Source organism: Muntiacus reevesi, chromosome 5, assembly GCF_963930625.1.
Source record: "Muntiacus reevesi chromosome 5, mMunRee1.1, whole genome shotgun sequence".
Classification (NCBI taxonomy): Eukaryota; Metazoa; Chordata; class Mammalia; order Artiodactyla; family Cervidae; genus Muntiacus; species Muntiacus reevesi.
Genome location: NC_089253.1, coordinates 53,151,991 through 53,177,211, shown reverse-complemented (window position 1 = coordinate 53,177,211; position 25,221 = coordinate 53,151,991). Strand labels below are relative to the sequence as shown.

At 59.2% G+C, this 25,221-nt stretch overlaps 1 protein-coding gene across 7 annotated transcripts; it reads right to left on the bottom strand.

Moving 5' to 3' along the window:
• Nucleotides 1-221: 221 nt before the first annotated feature.
• IKBKE (inhibitor of nuclear factor kappa B kinase subunit epsilon) lies at nucleotides 222-24,970 on the bottom strand. Of its 7 annotated transcripts, none has more exons than XM_065938277.1 (22): nucleotides 24,805-24,970; nucleotides 24,198-24,286; nucleotides 21,425-21,651; nucleotides 20,662-20,802; nucleotides 20,190-20,319; nucleotides 18,960-19,141; nucleotides 17,767-17,927; nucleotides 16,866-16,976; nucleotides 16,413-16,592; nucleotides 15,414-15,610; nucleotides 13,915-13,979; nucleotides 13,736-13,827; nucleotides 13,452-13,538; nucleotides 10,364-10,439; nucleotides 10,138-10,250; nucleotides 8,311-8,387; nucleotides 5,914-5,953; nucleotides 5,096-5,197; nucleotides 3,713-3,809; nucleotides 2,906-3,018; nucleotides 2,642-2,713; nucleotides 222-988 (listed from the first exon to the last, which is right to left on the bottom strand). In XM_065938277.1, exons 3-22 carry the CDS (start codon nucleotides 21,509-21,511, stop codon nucleotides 955-957), a joined length of 2,157 nt encoding a protein of 718 aa, XP_065794349.1. In that variant the 5' UTR covers nucleotides 21,512-21,651; nucleotides 24,198-24,286; nucleotides 24,805-24,970; the 3' UTR covers nucleotides 222-954. The 7 variants fall into 7 exon arrangements, with proteins under 7 accessions (XP_065794349.1, XP_065794352.1, XP_065794354.1 ...); XM_065938280.1 differs by having other exon boundaries at nucleotides 10,364-10,433; XM_065938282.1 differs by having other exon boundaries at nucleotides 20,734-20,802.
• Nucleotides 24,971-25,221: the final 251 nt, after the last annotated feature.

Sequence of the window (25,221 nt, the reverse complement as noted above, 5' to 3'; positions counted from 1 at the left end):
CAGACCCTCCCTGCCAGTTCTAGGCCCTTACACAGCCTACAGGTGACAGGGAGCTGGGAAAGAGACCCCAGCAGGAGGCCGGCCTCCCTGAAACCAGGCTCCCATTCAGGCGAAGGCAGTGAGCTGTCCTGCCTCCATCTCCTCATCCTTTTCCTCGCAGATCCCCTGGCACACCCAGCCTAGAGCCCTCCCTGCCTCCCGAATCAGCCCAGTGACAGCCACCCAGAAAAGAGTCCTGTTTATTTCATTTCTGAAAGCTGCAGGCCTTGACTTCCTCGGGGCTCCGGCCTCACGGGCTGGTGCTAACTGGCACAGCTACTGGCACAGCCTGTGAACCCCCAAATCTGGTGGTGCCCCAGAGGGAGGGGGGAGGTCCCCGAGACACAGGTCGCGGCCTTGACCACCCTGCTCCTCAGCTTAGACTCAGTCTGACCGGAGGGAATGGGACATTGGGCGGTCAAGCCCGAGACCTCAACGGTGACCCTCAGCAGCCATGGGCGAAGGGAGAGGTCTGTTTGTTCAACACGAAACACCTGAAGAGGAAGGAAGACGGGGCTGGAGTCGCCTGCCCCGGCACACTGGGGAGCCCCCGGGAGGCCCCCTCTGCTGTTCCCTGAGGACTGAAGCCCTGCAAACCCGGGCGGGGGAGGGAGGGAGGGGCGCCTCGGCCCCCACGGTCCAGCAGGTTCGCTGCGCAGCAAGGAAGACAGAGGGGCCGGGCCGGGCCCGGAAGGGGCGCAGGTCAGCCCAGGATCCGGCCGGTGCTCCCGGGCCTGCTGCGCTGCCCCCAGGAAAGGCCGAGGAAGGTAATGCTGGCGACTCCCGGCTGTCAGCCAGGAGGGAGGTAGGCTGGTGAGGTGGACCCGACACCGTCCTGCGGGGTCCCCAGTGCGGGCAGCGGGGCAGTGCTTGAACGACCGTAATGCTTCAGGATCCACGTGCATATCCCCAAGCTCAGATGTCAGGAGCTAGTGGGACCCTGCTCAGCCTGTAACAAAAGGCCGAGGTTAGCATCTCTCGCCCAGGTGGAGAAGCCGGAAGGCCCCTCCCGGGGCCCCGCACCGTCAGCTTTCCGGGGAAGTGGCGAGTCAGGCCCTCCGCTGTCCTCCTGGAGCGTCTGCGTCTGCTCACAAGAACTCTGTAGTTCTCATACCTGGCTACATCTTAGAATCATCGGAAAGCTTACGAAAATCCCCAACTCCAAGCAGCGGTCAGAGCCTGAGGCCAAGACCCAGGCATCTGTTCATTTTAAAAGCTCCCCTGGGGATTCCAATGCAGCCACAGGTGAAGAGAAGGGGAAATAGAATTCAGATGGTTTCTTTAGGCTCTTTGGTTACAGCTCTGAATCAGGAAGTAAAAATCCACTAAAATAAAAATGTGAGCTCTCTGTAAATAGACTACATATCACAGCAAGAAAAATTTATGTCGGCACTAAAATTAGAACTTCCTGCCCCTAAGGGTTGTTTCGGAAAATCTTTGTAAGAAGCTGTCAAATCTTCTCCCTGTGGGTATTTAAGAGGATGAGTTCTCCTCTTGCCGGAATGCGACATGGGATGCCTCCTCAACCCAAGGACCCTCTGAAACTCTAGGAGCAGCCGTAAGTTCTGCTCCCAGCTTCCCTACCTCCTGGCCCGGTTCTGCACCTGGGCCTGGTGTGACCTCAGGGAACACCAGTGAATCCCTGAGTCCCTCAGGGAACATTTAGTGAATCCCGGCTCTGTGCACCCTTCCTTCTCAGCACATCGCGTCTGTCATGCCGTTTAATCCCTTCATTAGCACCAGGAGGTAAAATCTCTGTGCATGTGTGTGTGGTTGAGCTCAGAGCCAAAGAAACTCCCGGGGTGGCACCGAGGGTGAGGAGCAGGCAAGGCCACATTCGGTGGGAATCTCTGCAGACTCTTAGGTTCCCAGATGGGGAGGTGACAGAAGGATGATGGGGCAGATGTGGGAGGTGCGTGCACGCATGTGAGAGCGCGTGTGTGTGTGAACGGGACCACCCTTGCTTCTGAGATTGTGTCCTTCCCTCTCTTTGGTGTTGAAACGCACCTTCGAAAGTGAAACTTCTCAATGGCAGGGCTTTCTTCCCCCTTCCTATGGTGCTTACTTGGTAATATGAGAAGCCGGTCACTCTGTTATTCTCCAGCTTTCTTTTGTGAATTTTACCCAAAATCCAAAGGCTGAGCCCCGCGGCACCTGCCAGTATCCCCCCGACTTCCACCCTCCCCCAGTTCAGGAGTGGACTCCCCGTCCGACGACAACGCAGAGCCTCTAACTCGGAGCCTGCACCCCGGGCCAGTTCTCCCAGCTCTGATCTGTGTTTCCTGGGTCATCGCCCCTCTGAGGAAGGTCATACAGTTAAAGCAGTTGGTCTGGGCATCAGGCAGACGCCGCGTTCACGCAGAGCTGGACACGGCCGCAAATCCGCCTACTTCCCAGCCTTCATCCCCTGCCACCCTGAGGCCCACCCACATCCTTCAGACCACAGTGAAAGCCCCCACCTGGTCAGCACACTGACTAACCTGGGGGCAAGGTCAAAGCCCTGGACAGTGGACCCCTGTCATCACACCTGCTGGGCAGGCGAGGGGCCTGTGCACCTGGGGAACCTGGCCTCCCCACACCCTGCACAGCAGGCACTCCTCACCCTTCAATGATGCGGTTGTTGTCCTGCAGGTCAGACGCCAGCACCTTCATCTCCCCGTAGAGCTCTTGCATGCTGTTCAAGGCCAAGCAAGAGAGGCAGTGGTGGCTAAGGGCCAAGGCAAGCCTCTGCCTAGACCTTTCCTGGGAGCTCCCCTTCCCCCATGGCCCCACCGAGCCTCGTTCCCGCCTCCCGGGCCTGGCAAGAGGCAAAGCCCCTAACACACACACATGCTTACACGCACACACCCCCCTCTCTGGCACTTACTGGAGAACCAGGTCCTTCAGCGCAGAGCTGGGATAAGGAGCTGTCGGGGGTGGGGAGGCCGGAGCCCCCTGTGTTCTGTCCTGCAGGAGCTGGTGAGACAGTCGGTCAAGGATCTGAAAGAACCACGCTTTAGTCAGAAGGGATAAGCCAGCTCAGGTGCTGGGCACAGTGGAGGTGCGGGGAGGCATTAAGAAATGCATAACAAAATGATCCCCAGCCCACATCCCTGGAGTGTCAGGAATTTCCCACAAGCCCCTCCTCCTCCTCCTGGGAGCATGGGGTGCAGACTCTCAGGCTGCCCTCTGTGTCTGACCTGTACCTGTCAGGACACAGCTGAGTCATTAGATGCAGAGAAGTGGGGCGGCCCAGCACCATCTCTGAAAGATGTGTCCAGTGCTGGGAAGAGGAGGAGCTGTGTGGGCCTCACTCCTTGAAGGACAGCCCCTCTCTGTCCCTGCTGGCAGAGCAAGTGGCCTCCCAGAATTGCCTGAGTTGGTCTTTTTAAGAAGAACAGATCAGAAGACCAAGGAGTGTTCAGGTTACCTCCCTCGGGGAGCCTCCTAGGTTGCACGGGGCCCAGATGTCCCAGGGTTTGGGAGCCTCTGCCCTTGCAGTGAGCAGCCTTGTTCTGAGAACAGTAGGAACCGCCTTCTATCCTGGCGGGTCAGAGGCCCTCCACGCTGCACCAGAGTGCTCGGAGTGGTGGAGGACGGCTCTGCCCCGAGGCAGGGGAATGGCCTGCAGGCCTCCCAGGCATCCGCCTGGCGCGGCCCTCCTTGGCGCGACTGGGGCCCCGAAGCGCCGCACCTTGCTGAGGCTCTCCTGGGCTCCCTGGGCTTCCGCGTTACAGGCGGCCACGGAGCAGCCCAGCAGACGCAGGTGGTTCCTGGTCTCATGCACCAGCCTGCAGAGAGCAGAGAGGCGTCAGGGCCTGGCGATGCGGAGAGGCTTCCTGGGCAGAGGCTGAGGCTGTGGGCGCCCCCGGCCCACGCCTGTCCCAGTCCTGGCAGAGCCAGCACTGTGGGGGCTGCACACCCCTCCCGGACCGGGGCGCACGTGCCAGTGAGGGTAAGCAAGGGCCTGGGTCAGACTCTGGAGAGGCCAGACTGGCCGCTCTGGGGTGCTTAAACCAGGGCCTGCTGACGCCCCCCATTTCCAGAGCGATGTATATTATCATAGGCGAAACGGATCGCCAGTCCAGGTTCGATGCATTAGACAGGGTGCTCGGGGCTGGTGCACTGGGATGACCCTGAGGGATGGGATGGGAGGGAGGTGGGAGGGGGCTCAGGATGGGGAACACATGTAAATCGATGGCTGATTCATGTCAATGTATGGCAAAAACCACTACAATATTGTAAAGTGATTAGCTTCCAATTAAACTAATTAATTTTAAAAAGACTGTTAAGAATTCTCTTCTCTCTCTAAGCAGAAGGAGTAAGCAAGGACACTGCCCCACAACACTAAAGGGACACCAGCTCCCGGAGGCTTCAATCACTGCTCAGCCCTGTGATGCGCCAGAATCACTGCGGAGCATTCAGACACCGATGGCCAAGCCCTACCCCAGACCATCAGGTCAGAACTGCAGGTGGCCTCCGGCAGGGGAGGTGGAAGCTGTCTTCTAAGGTGAGTCTCTTCTCCATCCTCAGAACCCGCAGCTCCTGGGAAGCGGCCCTCTCGTCTCAGGGAGGGGCTTGTCTGAGGGGCAGAAACCAAACACTCCCACAGGGGACAGCGTGGGGGGATCCACATGGGGGCCCGCTGCCCCTGCTTCCCAGGCCACGTGTCCTCATCTCAGCCCCCAGGGAGGGGGTACCCAGGACGATGGAGAGAGTCTGGATTTTAGATGCGGTCATACCCACATGCTAGTCCTGAGTCTGCTATTTACTAGAGGTGTGGTATTAAGGAAGCAGCTGTTCTGTGAGCCTCAGTTTCCTCATCTGTGAAATGGGGTGACAGTATGCACTGCAGAGGGTAGACCTTGTGGGATTCAATGAGTTAACAGAGAAATCACCCAGCAGGCTGCCTGGTCCACCCAGGGCCACAAAACCACCTTTGTTGTTGCTTTTGTTCATTTAGTACCATCTCCCTCTCAGCCAGGGCTCTGCAGAGACCAGGGCTGTCTGAGGCCGGGAAGGGCCAGGCCTGGAGGGCCCTGGGGACCGTAAGTTCAGAAGGGAGGGCCAGTGTTACCTCATTCGCTTGCCGTGTGTGACCAGGGACGCCTGGTACTTCTGCACACACTCCTCCTGGAACACTTGCAGGAGCCTTTTGGCTAAATGACTAAAATTCATCCTGAAAAGACAGAAACCGGGGCACGGAAATGAGCAGCCAGAGCCACCTGTGCACAAGCCTGGAATCCTGGGGCCTCCAGCGCCCGAGTGTCCATCCCCTTGGTCCAGAGCAGGGCTACCTCCCCAAAGGAGGCAACGGTGCTCACTCACATGCATGGTGGTGGTCAGAGCGGCCAGACACAGCACACCCCAGCAGAGGGACGTGCGAGAAGGATGAGGAAACACACACATGCTCGAGCTCAGCCCCCAGAGGGAAGGAGAGATGGCTGTGTGTGTGTGTGTGTGTGTGTGTGTGTAGTCAGGGGTGCGGGCATGGAACTGGCAGAGTGAGTCCTCAAATAAGTATGAAGTCGGGGAGGCTTCCTGGAGGAAGAGAGTGTGCAGGAGCCAGAGAAGCAGAAGGACAGCAAAAGGAGAGCCCGGGCTAGAGCAGAAAGAGTCCAGAGCAGAAGGTACGTGGTTAATCAGCGAGGGAACAGGGAAGAAAAGCCTTCACACGATCGTGTCCATACCAGGAGTCAACCCAGTTCCATCAAGACTGCTGCTGAGAACCCCCCCGCCCCGGCCCCAGAGTGAGTGCCCCCCCAGCTTCCCTCCTGCCCAGCTGTGGCCTGGGGCCAGGGCCCTTTACCGCCTCGTGTCTGGCACAGAGACTCACTGTCCCCTGGCGACACCCACCCTCCGGCTCACCCGCCTGCCGGGGCACAGGCCACTCACTTATCCAGCTTGTGAATCTGCTCCTCGTTGTAGCCCAGCCCTGAAGGAGACAGACAGGGCCGAGGTCACCTATGCGATCGGTCACCAGAGCAGAATGGCGCGAGGGCCAGGCGAGCTGCAAGGGTGACGGCGGCGGCCTGGGCCCTGCCCGATGCTCCCAGCCCCGCGGAGCCAGGAGGTGAGCACCCGATACCCCGCATTATGAGCAAGCGGAGGCCCCCCCGGGCCAGGCAAGCCCACGCATCGGGGCGCTCAGGGACCACTCCAGATGGGTACCGGCAGATGAGACAGGCCTTGAAGGACGTGTGGTCAGCCCTGACCCCTCATCCAGTCCTCCTCCCAGCAAGGCAGATGCCAACAGCTGGTGGACCCCTTCCCTGAATATTCGGGCTGCAGACATCTGGGCTCTGCGGCAAGGGGTCGCCTAAGCCAGGCCGCCACCTCTGACCTTCCCTTCTCAGCACAGCACTCTTGCCAGCAGGGCTGAGCGTCTCGCTGCCTTGGCCGCAGCCTAATGCTCTCTGCACTAGGGAGGTGCTGCCCTCTCCTGGACTCCAGGGGAACGGCCTCTGGTTAGCGGCAGAAACATGACGTGATAAGGTTCCTGCAGCTGGGGGTTTCTTGCTGCCCACCCCCATCACTCCCCTGATAGCGGAATCGCATCCCTGGCCTCTTTGTCCTGGGCCCTGCGCTCAGCTAGCTGACCGTGAGGTTCAGGCAACCTGGGACAAAGCCCAGGCCTGCCTCCCTCCTGTTATCATAGCAGGTCTATGCTGTAGGCAATTGACTTTGCCTTATCCGTCACTTGTAACACACAGGATGGGAGTGAAGGTAAAGTGACAAAGTGCCCTGAAAATGACAGGAGATTTTCCACAATGCCATCTTTCCCCAGGTGTTGGCAGTGGAGTGTTATTCATCCGGGTTCTTTATACACTTTAGGACTCACTGATAAAAGTGAAATCCTTTTCGAGGCTGTGAAATGGGCTGGCTGAAAGCAGTTGAACCCAGGTTGCTTGGGCTACTTAACATCCTGTGTCTCAGTTTCCCAATCTATAAAATGGGGAGGTTAACAGTGTCTTACGATTTTTATGAGCATCACATAAATTTTAAAAAATATGCACAGCCCATAGGACAGTGCCCAGGAGGTGCTCAGAAGTGTAGTGGTCACAGGATGACGGAATTCCAGTGATGCAGGCAGAGAAACCTCCAGAGCGCTCCTAACCTCACAGCAGAGGTGGTCAACTGGGTGTCAGAGCAGGCTTCTTGAGCCCACAGCCCCCTGGCCTCAGGGAACAGGGCAGTCTTGGTTTTCCCATCTCCTGAGCTGTACTCCCTCCAAGGTCAGACCCAGAGGCAGGACCAAGGCTCCCAAGGAGAGACCATCATCTTTCAGAAACTGCATGTCCAATACGGTGGCCGTGTGGCTACTTAGAACTTGAAGTGTGGCCAATGCAGCTAATATGACGGAGAACCTGAATTTTTTTTTAACTTAACACATTCAATTAATTTAAAAACTAAAGCAGGGTGCAACGTTTTTTCCCTATCAAACACAGTTGTATTGTTTTGGTAAAAGTACATGTAATTCTGTTAAAGAAATTAGCTTCTGAATAGAGATGCCCAGTAAGTGTAAAATACACGTGGGACTGTGAAGACTTAGCAGAGAATAAGACTGTAAAACATCTCTTTAATAATTGTTTCCATTGATTACATGCTGAAATGACAATTTGAATATATTAGGTGAAATAAAATATGTTATTAAAGTAAATTTCACCTGTTTCTACTTTCAAAATTTTGGCTACTAGCGAACTTAAAATTACAAATGTGCCTGGCGTTATATTTCTATGGGACAGTACTTTTTAGATAATCCTAGGGGTGGAAGAGAGCTCTGCAATCAAGCCCGAGCCCTCAAATGTCGATTTCCTGCCCATGAGGAAATGCTAGGGGCATGTGGGCGAGAGGATCAGTTCCTGGAGTGTGTTACCTCCCTAACCCACAAGTCAGCTGGGGCCTCCCCAGGCTCCCCCTCCTGGACCAGTGACGCTAGCTGCTGTTTCTCCCCATCCTCCCCTCTCTGGAAAGCTTGATGACTTTAGTGAGCCAGAGACCCAAGGACAGGGAAGCACTTCTTAAACCGTAAAGTGCTCTGTGAAGATGAGGGGTCTCGGTCGGGCCACCTCTCCTACAGCACCCAGGTCTCAGCAGAGCCCCCACGGGGCAACAGGTGCAGGCAGAAAGGCTCAGTCCCCTCAGTGGTCTGCAGGGAGCCTCCCACCCTCCTCCACCCCCGTACCCCAGGTCAGCTGCACCACCCCATGCTGCTGCAGCATTACAAACAGCCAGCTAGCTGGAGGGAAGGAGGGAGGGGAGAGGAGGGGGTCTGCTCTCCCCGCGGCTCACCTGGCCTCATTCTGGATTTCTTGAACTGTTTGTAGGTGAGGTACATCTTGTCTAAACAACACTGAATCTGCTGGATGCTGTGGGCAGGAGACAGAAGAATCAAACCGCACGGGTTAAGGGTGAGGGCAGGGAGGGGACGGCTGTGGGGGAAGGGGGCTGTCTCCCTGCAGAAGGAGCCGCGTTTTGGGGGACAACAGGTCTGGGGGCCAGTCTGGGAGTGGGGGTGACTCTTGTTTCTAAGTTTGTTTGAGGCATCTTCTGGTTAGCTAGTCATTTCTCATTCCCGTGTTTAATCTCTCTCTCGCTCTCTCACATACGGAAGAAGCCAGGCAGGACGCGCGGCAGGAAGGTGGCCTTTGCGCCCAACAGGGCTTGAGAAGAGGTTCTGGGAAGGAGCCCTGGGCCCCAGAACGGGAGAGGTGGTTGCAGCGCATGCCAGAGCCCAGCAGGAACTTCTGTCCCCTGGCAAGAGCCAAAGTCGGGCCTTCTGCACATGGAGAAGGAACTTAAATCAAGAAGCAACAACCCTTGTTTGAAACGAGGATGAATCCAGGTCCTTGGTCCTGCCTGTAGACGGGGAATTCAGGAGATGACCTCTCTATCCTCTCAGCCTGGTCTTTAAGGCCGTTACTGTTTCTTCCTTCTCTTTTTCAGGATACCCCCTGTTTGAGATGTTGGGGTGTGTGGGGGACAGTTCTTCCCCACCCCTTGGCCTGTTTGGCTTTACTTCCTTCCTGCAGCTCCTCCCGGGACCCTGTCTCAGCTATTTCTGGAGAGCCCACGCTTGTTCCCAGGACCCTGTGGACCCTAGAACCCTGCCCCACTGGCATCTGGAGTGGACAAGATCCCAGGTCCAGTCTTTACCCAAAAGGCTGGGGCCAGAAGTGTTTCAAATTCAGACCAACCCTCTGATTTGAGAAAGGTGGGTCAGCATGCATACACTGTATCGTGGAACCCCCTGAGGCAGTCTAGGGCAGCACCCCGTCATCACACACCTTCAACCTTCAGGACCCTAAGAACAGTCACTTAAGTGGGATAAAGAAAGACCAGGAAGAGCCTCGTGTCAGTTTAGGTCGGGTTCTGCAGCTAAGCCAGTGAAGAATCAGCTCCGAGGTGTTCAGAGCTTTCTGAATTCAGAATTGGGGACCTGGGCATGTGGATCTGTGCAGACTCTGACTGTGGGGGGCTAGAGGAGGGGGCCACGCCCTGGTCAAAGCCCAAGAGGCAGGCAGGGGCTCTGCACACAGGCCGTGGGGAAAGGGGTGACGGGGGTTTTCCTGTTTGTCTGAATGGAGACTGGGGATTTGGGGGGGTAAATCCCTGGTGCAGGCCAAGAACACGGACTCTGGAGGCAGGCAGACCTGACCTGGGGCCCTCCACCTACCCTTTGTCATTTCTTGGCTGTGTCTCAGGGCGGACGAAGCCCCCTCATCTATGAAAGGAGTGTAGGAGTAGTAGTATATTACTGATTTGAAGGTGACATGAGATGAGAGAAGAAGGAGGAGTAGGAGTGGGAATCCAGGGTCTGACCAGAGCAAGGGCTCCAAAGGGGTGGGAACGCGATGTTTCTTCCATTAGAACTACTGCACCTCTAAGACTCGTAATTCACTATCTCCCATCTGGGGTAGGACCACAGATCCTTGCCTCCTCTGGCAGTCTCACGGGAGGGCCGTGGACAGACCTGGGTTCCCCACCCCGACCCGCAGACCCCGGCATCCTCGCCAAGAGAAGAGGGGAGGCAGGCGGACTCCTAATGGGGCCACCGGGCCCTTTGCGGCCTCCACCCTTGCCCCACCTCCAGCCCGCCAAGAAGAAAATCCCACAGACCTTCTGTCCTCATGTACCTGATCCCGGTTCTTCACCAGCTCAGAGCGCAGGTCGCTCAGGGTCTTCTGCGTTTCCGTGATGTTGTGGGAGCATCTGGAGAGGACCTCAGCCAACTAGGGACATGAAGACAGACCCCGCGGGGTCCTCAGCGAGGCTCAGATGGGAGCCCGGCCAGACCCCTGCTCTCAGCTCTGCTCCTGGCCGCCCATCAGCCCACCACACTCACATTCCGCAGCCTGGACCTCAGCTCTGTGGTCCTCTTCAGTTCCTGGAGCTCAGGCACCCCGGCCACGCCACTAAACCTCCAGGGAAGGGTGGAAACAGACGTAAGAAAAGGGCAAAGATCCGCCTGCCAAGCCGGAGACACGGGTTTGATCCCTGGGTGGGGTAGTTCCCCTAGAGAAGGACATGAAACCCACTCCAGTGTTCTTGCCTGGAGAATCCCATGGACGGAGGAGCCTGGTGGGTTATACAGCCCACGGGGTCACAAAGTCAGACACATCTTAGTGACTCGACAACAACAGTAACGGACGCCAAGCGCGGTCTCGGACTGGATCCTGGTTTGGGGCGAAGCCAGCCAGAAAAGAACACTTGGGGGATAACTAGGGAAACTTGAGTATGGATGCGCCCTATAGATGAAATGTACTGACCTGGAGGGTCATAAGCTGAGAAAAGCAGGTTATAAAATAGCAGGTACAGGGAAACGCCACGCTGGTTAACACACACAGGTAACAGAAAACCACTGAGGATAAATGCGGACATCATGCCTCTTCAGTGGCAGGATACAGCATTTTCGTTTCATTTTTGCTGGTATGTATTTTCTAACTTAATACAATTAGCATACCATGATATGCTGTTTTTATACCATAATAATTAGGGAAGGAGAATCCTGTGTGTTTTGGCGTGGGAACGGGAGGGCGGGGGTGGGGAGGAAGGAGGATTGGAGAGAATCAGGAGTGGGTGGGGGCTCCCTGAAGGAAGGGCCACCACACCTGCAGTGTCTAAGGCAGTGCTTGCACGGGCAGGCGCCCCACACAGAGTGTCGAATGGATTATTCAGCACAGGGATGGATTTCAGGGCATGGGATACTTGTGCAGAAGAGGATGAGTCTGGACCCAGTCTGGAGGGGCAGGTCAGAGTCCTAGCCCCGGCTGCCACACCCCTGTCTGCAGGATCTGGGTAATCACTTTATTTTTCCAAGCCTCAGCCTCTTCACCCATATAATGGGGACAGAAACCTCCTCCCTGCTCCCATAAAAGGTGTTTGTGGGATCAAAGAACACATTCACACAAACACAGTCTTTTTTGGGGTGGGGAAGTCCTGGGAGTCCCCACGTCGGTCAGCCCTGGGGCCTGAGCGGGGCCTGCTGATGGCAAGGGATCTTTGGTACAAAGGCCAGGGCGCTGGGGCATCTCCAGAGCCCAGAGCAGTGGAGTGCCGGGAGCGAGGAAGCTCCAGGCCGGGACCACGGCCCCTTTGTGCCACGTGCCTGGGCTCTTCCGACACGCGATTCGGTCACGATACTCTTACGTTTCAGGTTCTCTGTGGGAGGCAGCTATTGTCTTCAGACCTCAGAAGAGCCTGCCGGCCTGAGGACTCCCGCAAAGAACAGGACCGGGAGGCCCGAGGTCAGTGAGTCCTCTCAGTTTGAGAAGGTGGAAAGAGGGGCCCAGGTCGGGAAGGCGCCCGTGGGCGGAGGACAGCTGCTCAGTGACAGCCTGGGCCAGCACCTTCCTTCCCGGGAGACTGAAACCGGCCCCAGAGCAGGCCCACGCCTGGCCCTGAACTCTCCACGCCCACCATGCCTCGGGGGAGACCTGGAGCCCAGCAGGAGAAACCACACAGGCAGACTCTGCGACTCCAGCCCTGGGGCTACCTGGGGCCCAGGAAGACGGGCAAACACCCAGATGCTCTCTCTGCACATTTCCTTCCCACTCAAGAACCCACGGTAAATCCTTACTGCTCATTTTACCACAGTCCAACCTCCTAACTCCCAGATGGTACCTAAGAAAGTCTAAGTGGGATCCATGTACTAGTCTCTTATAGTCGCTGCATTTGGTTACATCACCAGAAAGTCAGTACCTAGACTGTATTACCTTGGGCTTTATATTGGGTCAGCACCTCCCCACCCCTCCAGTCACGGCCCCCTTCTCTCTCCCTGCATAGGGCCTTCAGGTATTTGCTCACATTCTGGCCTTAAAAAGTCTCACTTCTTCCAGGAAGATCTCCCTGGTTTCTTCTACCCCTAATCTCCCTTCACCAAACCGTCCGGCCACCTGCACATGCCAGGGAAGGGCTGTCTCCTCCAGGTAAGTCCCTGGAGGTCTGCTCTGTGCCTGAACAGAGCCCTGCTCAGAGGAGCTTCACCAGAGCACGCCAGCCAATCCCACTTTCTGCAGCCCTTTGTCTCTGCCACCATCTGGGGGGGCTCGGCCGTGCCAGGGACTCGTCAGGAGACCCCCGCCTCCTGCTCTGTGCATGGCCACTGCCCTGCCTGTCCACTCTCAGAGCTGCTGCCGCCGGGCACCAGGAAGAAGGCAGGTCTGCAGTGCTGACCTGCTTCTGGGGAACTCCCAGGACTTCCCGAGGACCGGGGCTGTGGGGCGAGGGGCAGGGGGCCAGGCCTGTCCCGCACAGCCTCTGCTCTCTGTCACCGCCCGTCACTAGGAACGGCTCCAGGCACTCGTGGGTTCCCCGGGCTGCAGGGCCCCCTCCCAGCTGCACCGCGTGTGGGAACCTGCTCAGCAGCGTGCTGGCCACTGGGCTCTTCCTGGTGCTCGTCTCCTCCTCCACAGTCTCTCCCTTTTCCAGCCCATCACCCCGAACTGGCCCAAGTCAGAGGGTGGAGGGTGTGCAGCTCCCAGGACTGGGGCAGGGAGTCCTCGGAGGCCCAGGGAAGGCGGGAGGAGCATGCTGGGGATGAGCCTGCCTGCACTACCCTCCGGTGGGTCCAGGGGCCCCGTTTCGGTGTGGGTGCTTCTCCCAGAGCCCTGCCCCAGAGCCCGGGGCAGCTGAGGGTCTCACTTTTCAGAGGCAGGACGGGGAGGACAGAGGCCCCTTCTCCTGGAGGCAGGGGGCCTGCCTTGGAGCCTGGGGGGCAGGGTCCCCACAGGCCCCCTCCCTGGAGGGACTGGAAGGCGGGGGAGGCAAGTGCGGCCAGCTGGCAGGGGGGTGGGCGCCGGGGGGTGCCCTGGCAGGGAGATCAGCAGCTCTGGACGGGAGGAGGCACTGTTGGAAAGTCCGGGGGAGGAACAGACAGAGAGGAGGGGCCGGGCCCGCGCCCGCTGCGGCCCCGTCCCGGGCAGGACACCCACCTCTCAGTGCCGAGGCTGCTGCTGAGGAAGAGGAGAGCCATCCTCGTGACCTCCAGCGTCCGCCTGCACGTGGCCTGGAGCATCTCCCTGCCGAAGGAAGCCAGGTCAGAGCCGCCTCCTTCCCCCTTCCCGGAACCAGGGGCCCAGCCCCAGCGCGGAGCCGAATGGGGTCTGGGCTGACTCTCCAGCCCGGCTCACCCGCCCGGCCTGGCCCACCCACCTCTCCCGCCCGGTCCTACCCGGCCCCGCCCCGCCCCGCCCAGCCCAGCCCTCAGGGCACTCACACGAACCAGTGCAGCCCCCGAACCATCAGCTCCTGTCCCCCCAGCAGAGTCCGTGCCAGCCGCAGGGCCTGGTAACCCGCACCCAAGATGCCCTGAAACACACAGTGGGGCAGGGTGACGTCCTGCACCCCGACCCTGCAGGAACCCTCCTCCCTGCCAGCTGGGGGCCGCCCCCTCACCTTAGCTGTGCTGTAATCTGCCTGCAGGTCCACTTTGGGGACAAACTTGGGAACGTCCAGAGCAGCTGCGGATGAAGACTCAGTCAGAGAGGGACGCCCGTCTGGCCCAGGGCGAGGTCTGAGCGCATTTTCCCCCGTCCCAGGTCACACTCGGCCCCCACCTCCTATCGCGCCTCCAGCTTCCCAGCTTGCCTAGAGCCCCACCTCCTAAGACTTAAATGCCCTGAATGTGCTTCTGTATGGCTTCCTTGGTGGCGCAGCCGGTAAAGAATCTGCCCACAATGCAAGAGACCTGGGTTGGGAAGATTCTCTAGAGAAGGGAAAGGCTACCCACTCCAGTATTCTGGCCTGGAGAATCCAAGAACTGTATAGTCCATGGGGTTGCAAAGAATTGGACATGACTAAGTGACGTGCCTGAAGAGCTGACTCATTCTAAAAGACCCTGATGCTGGGAGGGACTGGGGGCAGGAGGAGAAGGGGAACGACAGAGGATGAGATGGCTGGACGGCATCACCGACTCGATGGGCATGAGTTTGAGTAAACTCCGGGAGTTGGTGATGGACAGGGAGGCCTGGCGTGCTGCGATTCATGGGGTCGCAAAGAGTCGGACATGACTGAGCTGACCTGAAGTGACTGCACAGCCACAGCCACAGCCACGGCCACAGCGCTTCTTTACAACTGCAGTCCCTCACTGCCCCCTGGTGCCCATTTTGGAGAACGACAGCCAAGGCAGCAGAAAGGAGATTCAAACCACCCCTCCCAATCCACGGGGTCGCAGAGTCCCACAGGACTGAGCGAATTGGGGCTTTCCTGGTGGCTCTAGCAGTAAAGAATCCACCTGCAAAGCAGGAGACCTGGGTTCACTCCCTGGGTGGGAAAGATCCCCTGGAGAAGGGAATGGCAACACATTCCAGTATTCTTGCCTGGAGAATCCCATGGACAGAGGAGGCTGACGGCGGGCTGCAGTCCACGGGGTCACAAAGAGTGGGACACAGTTGAGTGCCTAACACGCCTCACACTCGGGGGTTTTAAGGTGAATCCCCCTCCCAGCCTTGGGGACCCTAAGAAGGAGGATGAAGTTGGCATCATTCAAATGAGGAGTGATTATTTGCTAGAATTTGCAGAACAAAGCTCTGGGCCCCTGACTGCCTGCCCTTCTCTCCAGCAGCTTGGGCCCCTGCTTCCTGCAACACAAACTCAGAGGCTTCTCATCAGGCACGGACTGTGGAAAGCAGGTGAAACCCAGCCCTCCCTGTTTCCCTTAGAGTTTCTATCACAGATCTCTGGATGCCATGACACAGGTTGGTAAGGCCACCAGCCCGAGTCCCACAGCATTTCAGAGGCATACATGGAATTAGAACCCAGAGATGCCTCCACACCCTGGGGGCCCAAAGACATACCCACAAAGCAAATGAATCAATATCCTGGATTATAAGCCTTTGGCCCTTGGAAGAGAAAGTGAGGAGGAGAAAAGGTCCAGCTTGGGTGGCCCTACTCACGGTCCCTGAAGGCCTGCCCCTTGGGGGGCTCGCTGGCCATGCTGAACAGGGTCAGAGGGCTGCTTGCTGTGGTGTGTGCGATGTGCTGAGCAGAGAGGCTGGGCTCAAGGACACACAGGTGACCCTCAAAGAGGTACTCTTGGTGCTGGGGGGCCACGCTGGTCTGCTCGTACACTGCCTCCAGGAAGATGGCTATCCTAGAAAACCAGGAACAGGCAGGAGAGGAGGAGGCGAGGGGTGAAAACAGGCAGGAATCAGCTCGAGGGTGACCCACACCGCAACTGAGACTTAGGCTCCGCTTTTCAGAGCGAGGGACTGGGTGATTTTCTCTCCAGGGCTGGGAGACAAAGGGTAGAGGTGGTGTCCTGCAGCGGATGGAGATAGTCCAGTGTCCAGCCTCTGCCTTCACGCCCCCTCCTGCCACGCTCCCTAGGGAGCCTCATCCCCTAGGGTCACCCAGGACGAGGACTCACCTACTCCCCCAGCAAGCTCCAGAAATAAAGGCTTCTACGAGCAATCCACTGGGGAGTGTACTGGCGGCAAGCGTGAGCTTGCGCGCGCGTGCACACACACACACGCACACACACACCCCTCAGGAGGTTTCTAATGCACGGCAGCTTTGTGCTGCTGCTGCTAAGTCGCTTCAGTCGTGTCCGACTCTGTGCGACCCCATGGACTGCAGCCTACCAGGCTCCTCCATCCATGGGATTTTCCAGGCAAGAGTACTGGAGTGGGGTGCCATTGCCTTCTCTGACGTCAGCTTTGTAAAGGTTGCTAAATCTCTCAAGTTCCCAGCAAGGAACACTGGATAACTTGATGGAACAAGTACTTTCACAACCTGAGGTTGGACCCAGAAGCTTCGTATCTAAGCGCCCCAGAGCCAGCCGGGACAGGCCCCTGGGCCCGAGGGCGGGGGGAGGGGGGTGGGGGTGGGGCGTGGGGGGAGGGGAGGGGCGTGGGGGAGGGGAGGGGCGTGGCCCTGTGCGCGCGTCCGCTCACGTGTTGTGCGCGTGGACGTAGACGTGGTGCAGGACGGCCTGGGGCAGGGAGAAGACGTGGACCACGCCTCGCTGCAGGATGTCGCTGGTCTCCGCGAAGAACTGGTCGAAGCCCCAGCACTTGGCCTGCTCCGCCTCCAGGATGTTGGCCAGGATGGGCACCAGCTGGTTCTGCAGACCCCTGCCCCCCGGGGCGTGGGGACAGTCAGGGGTGGGGCCAGACAACCTCCGGAGGAGGCGACGGGGCATTGGGGCATCGGGGCATCGGGTGAGAAAGCCCTGGAGAGCCAGGACCGAGGGGGTGGGGAGGAAAAGCCAGAATGGCCTTCCACTCCAGGGGGAGACACTGGGGCCCTGAAGGGAGGGGGGTGCTCCCGCTGGGCCAGGCCTCAGCGAGAGGAGGACCCAGGGCCGGGCTGGGGTCCGCGCCCCCCTCCCGCGGGCTCTCACTCACATGGACAGCTGGCAAGTGATGGGCAGGGTGTAGCTCCACTCCAGGGGCCCGTTCTCTCGCCTCTGCGTGCCCGCAATGGCCCCGGCTGGCTTCTCCGTGGTGATGCGGTACCTGGGGCGGTGGGCAGGACCAGGTCACCAGGACCCCCCAGCCTGCCCATCACGCTTCCAAGGGAGGACAGACTCGGCCTGGAGGCTCGGAGACTTGCTGTCTTCTGTTTCCTCTGCCCCTCACAGCTCCTCCGTGCTGCCTGCCTCCCCCGCGTGCCTGTGCTGGGCTTGGTCCCAGTCACCTCCTCTGCACCCCACAGTCCGCCCTCCCCCTCCTGAAGTCCAGCTACGCTGCCAGCCCCCATCCAAGGCAGGCCTTTCCCTTTCCCTAACTTAACACAGGTCCTGCCTGGCTTGACCCCTGAGCTGAAGGAGCACCGACCTTTCTGCAAATCCACTTTAAACCTCTTTGCTCTGGTGGTGCTCTCAGTGGGAGCACTCACAGTCCCTAGCCTCTGGATGAGACAGGAAGAAACCCCGAGGGACCTGGGATCAGGAGGCTGGATTCTTGCCCCCCACCCCTGCCCCGTCCTTTGCCCTGGAAGGCTTTGTGACCTTGGGCAGATTGCTTTGGGAACCTGGGCTGAGATGTGGTCAGCCCAAACGGGATAGGGGTGGGGCTCAAGGGAAGCGCTGGACTGGGATGTGGTCTCCCATCGGCTGGGGACAAGGCTTGGCTTCTTGTCTGATGGACCGATGTCCAAGCATCTAAAGGGAGTGTGCGTGTGCTGGGGGGTGGGCCTGGAGGGTCTGGAGTCAGAGGCTGATTGGGGGACCCAGTGGGGACCAGTGGGATGCCCAGGCCCACCCCCTGCCCCGTGGGTTGCCGTGGGTCCCTGTGATCACCGTACATGATCTCCTTGTTGCGCCGGGGCCCGCCAAATGGGACGAAGGGCAGGCTGCCAGTGGCTGCGTGGTACAGGGTCACCCCGATGCTCCAGAGATCCACGGTCACCCCAAAAGCTTTCTGCTGGGGCTTGCGAAGCACCGCCCTCTCGTACATGTCAGGGTGCTGCAGCCAGGGAACCAGAGAGCAGTCAGGGAGGGGGAGAGGTGGAGGGCCTGAGCACCCGGGCCCCCCGCCCACCCCCCCATTCAGACTGCCTTCTCCCACCTCCAGGAGGAAACAGAACCGTCAGAATGCATCTCCTAGGTCATCTCCAAAGTGAGTGTGCCACAGGCTTATCAGCCTCTGCTCTGGGGAAAGCGGTGAGCAGCAGGGCTCCATCCTCCACGAGGATCTGATCAAGGGCTTGATGGAACCAGGGAGGCCTGGGCGGGGGCCTGGGTGGGGGGCCTGGGCTGGGGGTCTATGCAGGGGGGCCTGGGCAGGGGGGTCTAGCAGGGGACCTGGGCAGGGGGCCTAGGCAGGGGGGTCTAGCAGGGGACCTGGGCAGGGGGCCTGTGCAGGGGGCCTGGAAGGGGGCCTGGAAGGGGGTCTGGGCAGGGGGCCTGGGCAGGGGGCCTATGCAGGGGGTCTGGGCAGGGGGCCTGGGCAGGGGGTCTGTGCAGGGGGTCTGTGCAGGGGGCCTATGCAGGGGGTCTATGCAGGGGGTCTGGGCAGGGGGCCTAGCAGGGGGCCTGGAAGGGGGTCTGGGCAGGGGGCCTATGCAGGGGGTCTGGGCAGGGGGCCTGGCAGGGGGCCTATGCAGGGGGCCTATGCAGGGTTTTGGGCAGGGGGGCCTATGCAGGGGGTCTATGCAGGAGGCCTGGGCAAGGGGTCTATGCAGGAGGCCTGGGCAGGGGGTCTCTGCAGGGTTCTGGGCAGGGGGTCTATGCAGGGGGCCTGGCAGGAGGCCTGGGGAGGGGGTCTGTGCAGGGATCTGTGCAGGGGGTCTATGCAGGGGGCCTGGCAAGGGGCTGGGCAGGGGGCCTAGCAGGGGGCCTGGAAGGGGGTCTGGGCAGGCCTCAGCACTGACCTTTTAGCCTTGGAGAAGAGAATGAATTGTTCTGGGGTTATGGTTAGGGGTGAGGGGTGACCCTCCTGGACCCAGGGGGATTGAACGGGGCCCCCAGAGGGGCACCGAGAGTCCCAGGTGCTTACCAGGTACTCCTCGGTGCCGTAGACCGAGACGAACTTCTCATCGTCGTCCAGCTCGCGGGCAGCCCCGAAGTCCGTCAGCTTGTAGATGCTCTGGCCCTCCTCGCCCAGCAGGCGCATGATGTTCCCGGGCTTGATGTCGCGGTGCACGATGCCATTCTCCCGCAGGTGGTTCATGCCGGCCACTGTCATGGATGCAGGGCTGCTAGTGGCTCCAGCCGCGGCCGGCCCAGCGGCGGAGCCCGTCCCGGGGAAGGACCCGCATGGACAGAGGGTGACACCCAGGGGTCCCCAGGAACAGCAGGAGGAGAGAGATGGACACGGGGCAAGGGACGGGGTCTCGAGGACGTGGAGTGTCCGGGTTGCCTGTGGTTCCCTGGGAAACCGAGGGGGATGGTGGCTCTGCTTCCCAGAGGAGGGCACTCAGTTACTCCCCATCTTTCTTTTCTTTTTTTTTAATTGTGGTAAACTATACCTAACAAAATTTGCATTTTAACCATTTTTAAATGTGCGTGTCAGTGGCGTTAGATACATTGAATGGCAGCACAGCATCACGCGCGTCCAGACCGCAGTCAGTGCCCCAGACAGGACTTCACCAGTGAAGCACTCACTCTCTACACCCTCAGCCTCAGCTCCTGGCAGTCACGTTCTACTTAAGAGTCGCTATGGACTGAATCTCTCTAGGTTCCTCGTGTAAAAGTAATCATACAGTAGTTGTCCTTGTGTGGCTGGCTTTTTTCACTCAGCACAGTGTCTGAATTTCCTTCTTTTTTAAGGCTAACTAGTTAATCCGTCACTTGCATGTTGCACACTTTGTTTATCCATTCATCTGTCTGACGGTGGATTGCTTTTGCCCTTTGGCTATTGCTATTCATTATAGCCAAGAGGCAAGAGCAATAGCCAGGAGGAGATGGTGAGAGACAGGGAGGCAGTCCAGGGGGTCACTGAGCGTCAGACACGACTGGGCGACTGACAGCAGCAGCGTTATGAAACGTGCCGTCCTGAGCGACGGTGAACAACCCGTCTTCAGTTGTATTCTGGAACTGGAATTTTAAACGGCCGATCTGCAGGAAGCAGACCCTTGGGGTCTGTCCGTTCACTAGCGTCTGTCCTAGGTCTGGAGGCTTTTTCTGGAAACACCACACCCCCCTGGGACTCTGCCTGTGGCTGAGGGCGGGGTCTGGGGCTGGCCAGGTGCGGAGGGGACGCCCAGGGGGTCAGGGAGGGGCTCACCCACACAGCGCAGCACCACAAGGAACTCGTCCTCAGGCAGCCCGAAGGCATTCTCGGGGCTCTCCAGCACGCTCAGCAGGCTCCCGCTGGAGCAGTACTCCATGACCAGCACCTTCTGCCGGCCAGCCCCCTGTGGGAGAGGGACGGGGTCCTGGGGACGGCACTTCTCTCCTTCCCCAAGCTGGGGTGGCTCGGCCACGGGCCCAGAGCCCCCGTTTATAGGTTTCCACTTCTAGCTGGCCTTCCCTCCTCTGACCTCAAACTGAGCCCAAGATCACCTTTTCCAGGAAGCCTGCCTTGATTAGGCCCCACTCCATGGCCTGATTTTCCTGTGCACTGCCCCCAGCCCCTTGGCATCCTTTCCTCCTCGCTGGGTGAGCCACTGATGAGCGCGTGCCCAAGTCTCTATTATTTCGTGACCTGACTGGGTCAAAGACAAGACCGCGCTCCTCTGACAGAGCACCGGACCCACCGTCTCCTCCACCGCGAAGAGCTTGATGATGTTCTGATGGTTCAGCTTCCGCAAGACCTCAAACTCCCTCACCTGCACCTCGCGGGGCCGCAGGTAGCTGGCCGTGTTGAAGACCTTCACAGCAACCAGCTCCCCGGATTTCTGCCGTGGGGGGTAATAGAAGTGGCACCCCTGCCCCGGGGCGCACACCCCCCTCCCAGTTTCCGTTCAGACTCAGAAGAGCTAACCCCAGGGACGAGCCAGGGTAGCCTGGTTGGGGATGGGGGCTCCCACTCTCAGCTCCTTCTCCTTCCCAGGGGTTCCACGGCCGGCCTGCCCGCGGCTCTGGGAGACGGCAGGACCTTGGCACAGCTGATACCCTGCAGGGGACGGTTTGTTGTCACTGCTGTTGTTGCTCTGGGCAATAACTATGGTGGCAGCTAACTCTCCCCGGTGTTAGCACCGTCCTGTCTGGCTTCAGCTCTTTTAAGTCCAAGATGGTGCAGTGCGTCTCACGTATCCAGTACAGCCCTCAATGTGATAAAGGCAGGATAAATCCAAACGGGCCCCCCTGCCCCCTTGCTGTTCCTAGATTTGCCGCCAGCTCCCCTGGACGCTGGCTCGCGTCTTCGTCCCTCCCTCTCCAGCCCCAAGGTGCGCCCGACGGGCATCACCCCAGAAGCCCTGTTCAGACCCCGCACCCCTGCCCTGCCTCAGAGCAGAGGAGCCTGCGCAGACAGCCCTGGCCCCGGCGCCCGCCGGGGACCGACCTCCGGGCGCCCACCTTGTTGCGGGCCTTGTACACGCTGGCTGTGGCCCCTTGCCCCAGCAGGTCGTCCGTGTGCCACAGGTAGTTGACGGTGCTCTGCATCTCCCGCTGCCGGCCGGCCGCCGCCGCCCGCCCTGGAGAGCACACGGGTGTCCAGGGCGGCCCCCGACCCGGGACGGACACTGGTGACCCGGCCGGTAGCCGTGCCTGAGACCACCCCGTCGAGGGGCTCCACAGTCACCCTGGAGGCCGGGAGGCAGGGGCAGAAGTGGAAAGCACAGGAAGATTGAGTGACTTCCCCCAGAAGAAGCCCCGCTGCCGGGCCCTCAGCACACAGCCTGGCCCCGTGCCCCCCGCAGGGCTTTCTCCCCTCCCGACTCCCCTCGGCCTTGTCGTCTCCGCCCCGGGCAGGCCACTCCGCAGGGACAAGCCTGTTTCTCTGCCACCTCTCCTCGGCACTGGGGGTTCTGGGTTTTGGCATCCAGGCCTGGGATTGTCCCAGGAAGCAGAAAGAGTGCTTGAAGGAAGGGCTGCAGGTCAGACAGCGTCACCCACACCACCGCAAATCTCCAGGATTGCAACACGAGCCGGGGCCTTCCCCAGCGCTCCTGGGCCCGTCGCTTCCTGTTCCATGGCCAGCAGGCTGGCCTGGCCAGGTCAGCGCTGCTCGGGGAGGCAAGCGCTGCTGCAGGGAACGTGTATGTGAGTGAGCATGTGTGCATGGGTGTGTGTGTGTGTGAGTGAGCATGTGTACATGAGTGTGTGTGTGAGAGCATGTACGCATGTGTGTGTGTGAGCATGTATACATGAGTGTGCGTGTGAATGAGCATGTATACATGAGTGTGCATGAGTGAGTGAGCATGTATGCACGGGTGTGTGTGTGTGTGAGTGAGCATGTATACATGAGTGTGTGTGTGAATGAGCATGTATACATGAGTGTGCGTGAGTGAGTGAGCATGTATGCACGGGTGTGTGTGTGTGTGCATGTATACACGAGTGTGTATGTGTGAGAGTGAGCATGTATGCACGAGTGTGTGTGTGTGTAAGAGTGAGCATGTATGCACAGGTGTGTGTGTGAGAGTGAGCATGTATACACGAGTGTGTGTGTGTGTGAGAGCATGTATGCACGAGTATGTGTGTGTGTGAGCATTTATACACGAGTCTGTGTGTGTGACAGCATGTATGCATGTGTGTGTGAGTGAGCACGTATGCACGGGTGTGTGAGTGAGCACGTATACGCGTGTGTGTGAGCATGTATGCATGTATTTGTGTGTGAGTGAGCATGTATGCACGGGTGTGTGTGTGAGAGCATGTCTATGCATGTGTGTGTGTGTGTGAGAGTGAGCTTGTATGTATGGGTGTGTGTGTGTGTGTGAGAGTGAGCATGTATGCACGGGTGTGTGTGTGTGTGTGTGAGTGAGCATGTATGCACGTGTGTGTGAGTGAGCATGTATGCATGTGTGTGTGAGTTTGTATGCATGTGTGTGTGTGTGTGAGTGAGCATGTATGCACGTGTGTGTGTGTGAGTGAGCATATATTCACAGGTGTGTGTGAGTGAGCATGTATGCACAGGTGTGTGTGTGTGAGTGAGCATGTATGCACAGGTGTGTGTGTGAGAGTGAGCTTGTATGTATGGGTGTGTGTGTGTGAGCATGTATGCATGGGTGTGTGTGTGTGAGTGAGCATGTATGCACATGTGTGAGCGAGCATGTATGCGCATATGTGTGTGAGCATGTATGTATGTGTGAGTGAGCTTGTATGCACATGTGTGTGTGTGTGTGTGTGTGTGTGTGTGTGTGTAGGGGCGGGGGAGGCAGGAGACCATCACATCCAGAAGCTCCAGCGGCCTCCGGAGGATCTGAAACCCTTCTGGGCTCTGTTCCCCATATTTGCCCCCACGCCCTTCTCCCCAAAGGCCAGTTCCTCTCAAGCAACTGACTGCAGAGAGCAGCCTGAGGAGTTACATTCAGGGCTGCTCTGAAGAGCGGGCCAGGGCTGGTCTTCTGGGATGACAGGGGAGAGCATGAGAGGGGCCCCCACCCCCTAGATACTCTCGGATAAGGCCGGACTAGCCTGGGCTGCTTCCTGTTCTACCATCTCAAAGGTGGTCAACCTTAGGGTCACCATGCCTGGAATCCCACGGCTCCTTAGCTTTGAGCCTTCTCTCTGTAAGCCTTCTCTCTGTAAGCCTTAAGATATGAATCTTAAGAAGGTCAGTCCCTTGAGCCAGAGGCCACTTGGAGAGATCAGGGGTCAATTCCAGTTTCAGAAGACGGATTGGTGTTTGTGTTTTATAGAAGCTGCTGAGGGGATGAGTCTCTCTGAAGACAAGGTAATAGCTCAGCAGAAATGAGCTGGTGAGGTTTTCCCCTGCGAGGCTGTGGAGGAGTCAGCCCGTGGGCCTGGGGCTGAGAAACCAGGTAGAATATCCTGAAATCAAGGCGAAGGTCCAGCCAGGGAGGCTTCCGCTCCTCCAGAGTCCCCCCCAGGGCTGGTGCTGGGGCCTGGCACAGCCGTAGGTGCGGGGAAGGGCAGTGTGGCGCGGAGGGCAGAGTCCCACGGGGCTGGCGTGCCCTGGGCTCTCTCCCGGTCCCGCCAGGGCTGTGCCCAGGAGCCGAGGGCAGCGCATCTGGTCAGGTGCGCGTGCTCCGCGGCCCCCAGCGCAGCAGCGGGTGCCCAGAAGGGCGGTGCTGGGACGGATGAGCGCGGCGGGCGGCGGAGCCACGAACCAGCCGCCCCACCCCCTCCCGCTCCGTCTCCGGGCGCCACGGCGGCCAGAAGCACTTACCCTGTGCCCCGCGCAGCCCGGATCAGGCAGAGACTCTCGCCGGCAAGAGTGTGCTGCGCTTTCAGTCTGTGGCCAGTCCAGGAGCTGAGCTGCACCGGAAAGGGGAGGGCGGATGAGAGGCGCCCCCGGGCGCTGTCGATTCTCAGCCTCCATCAAAGACCTCCCGGCCCCAGCCCTTTAACCCTTTCCTGTGTCGCCCTCCCCCACAGAGCCGGGGCTTTCCAGCGTAGATGATCCCCAGCTCCAGGAGACTGTCCTTGACACTCCCACCCCCCAAGGGCTTGGGCCCGCGAGCAGGACCCTAGGGGCGGTGAGAGTCAGCCCCAGAAGCGAGGCAGCGCTGGAGGCTGGCATCCGACGCTTGGAAGGGAGCGCCGGGTTCTCCTCTGCACCATAACAAACCCTCCCTCCCTCTCAGGGCCTCCAAGCAAGGGTGCCCATCTGAGATGGTACAGGGCACCTCGGCGGGGGGAGGGTCAGGAGCCCGCAGAGCCGACCCCAGCTGGCCAGCATCCTGGCACTTCGCTGATGGCTGTCCTGCAGCTGCCTGGCTCCCTGACGCCTCTATTCAACCCTCTTCCCCCCAGCGTGGACTCTGCACACTCACCCCATCTCAGCTGTGTGATGGGCAGGCTGTGGGACCTCGTGGCACCCCCAGACTTTCAGGGCTTGCAGTCCTGCACGGGCCGCACCCGTAGCATCCTGGTGGCCACAGGTCTCAGAGACCTGAAGATGGGCGACTATGTGCGGCCCCAGGAACTCAGCCCTCGGCTCTCCGCTCTCTCCCACTTCCTGATTTCGTTCCTTCTCTCTCTTAAAGAGACAGAGGCAGCCAGCTGCCGCCACCACCCCGGCAGGAAGGAGAAAGAGGATGCTCTGAGTTCCCAAGTGCAGGAGACAGAACCCGGGTCTGAGCCACGAAAGAGGCCAGGCACTGAGGCTGGGGGACTGTGGTGGGCCGCGGGCTGCTATTTCTGCATCTTCCTGTGGTTCACCCGAGCAGGGACGTTTGGAACTCAGCCCA

Excerpts from the sequence above, each read along its gene's own strand:
- IKBKE (XM_065938277.1), bottom strand. The coding sequence starts at position 21,511 with ATGCAGAGCACCGTCAACTACCTGTGGCACACGGACGACCTGCTGGGG. Across the intron at positions 3,019-3,712 it reads CCCAGGAGAGCCTCAGCAAG|ATCCTTGACCGACTGTCTCA; the intron begins GTGCGGCGCTTC and ends TGGTTCTTTCAG. Across the intron at positions 2,714-2,905 it reads CTGAAGGACCTGGTTCTCCA|CATGCAAGAGCTCTACGGGG; the intron begins GTAAGTGCCAGA and ends GGCCTTGAACAG.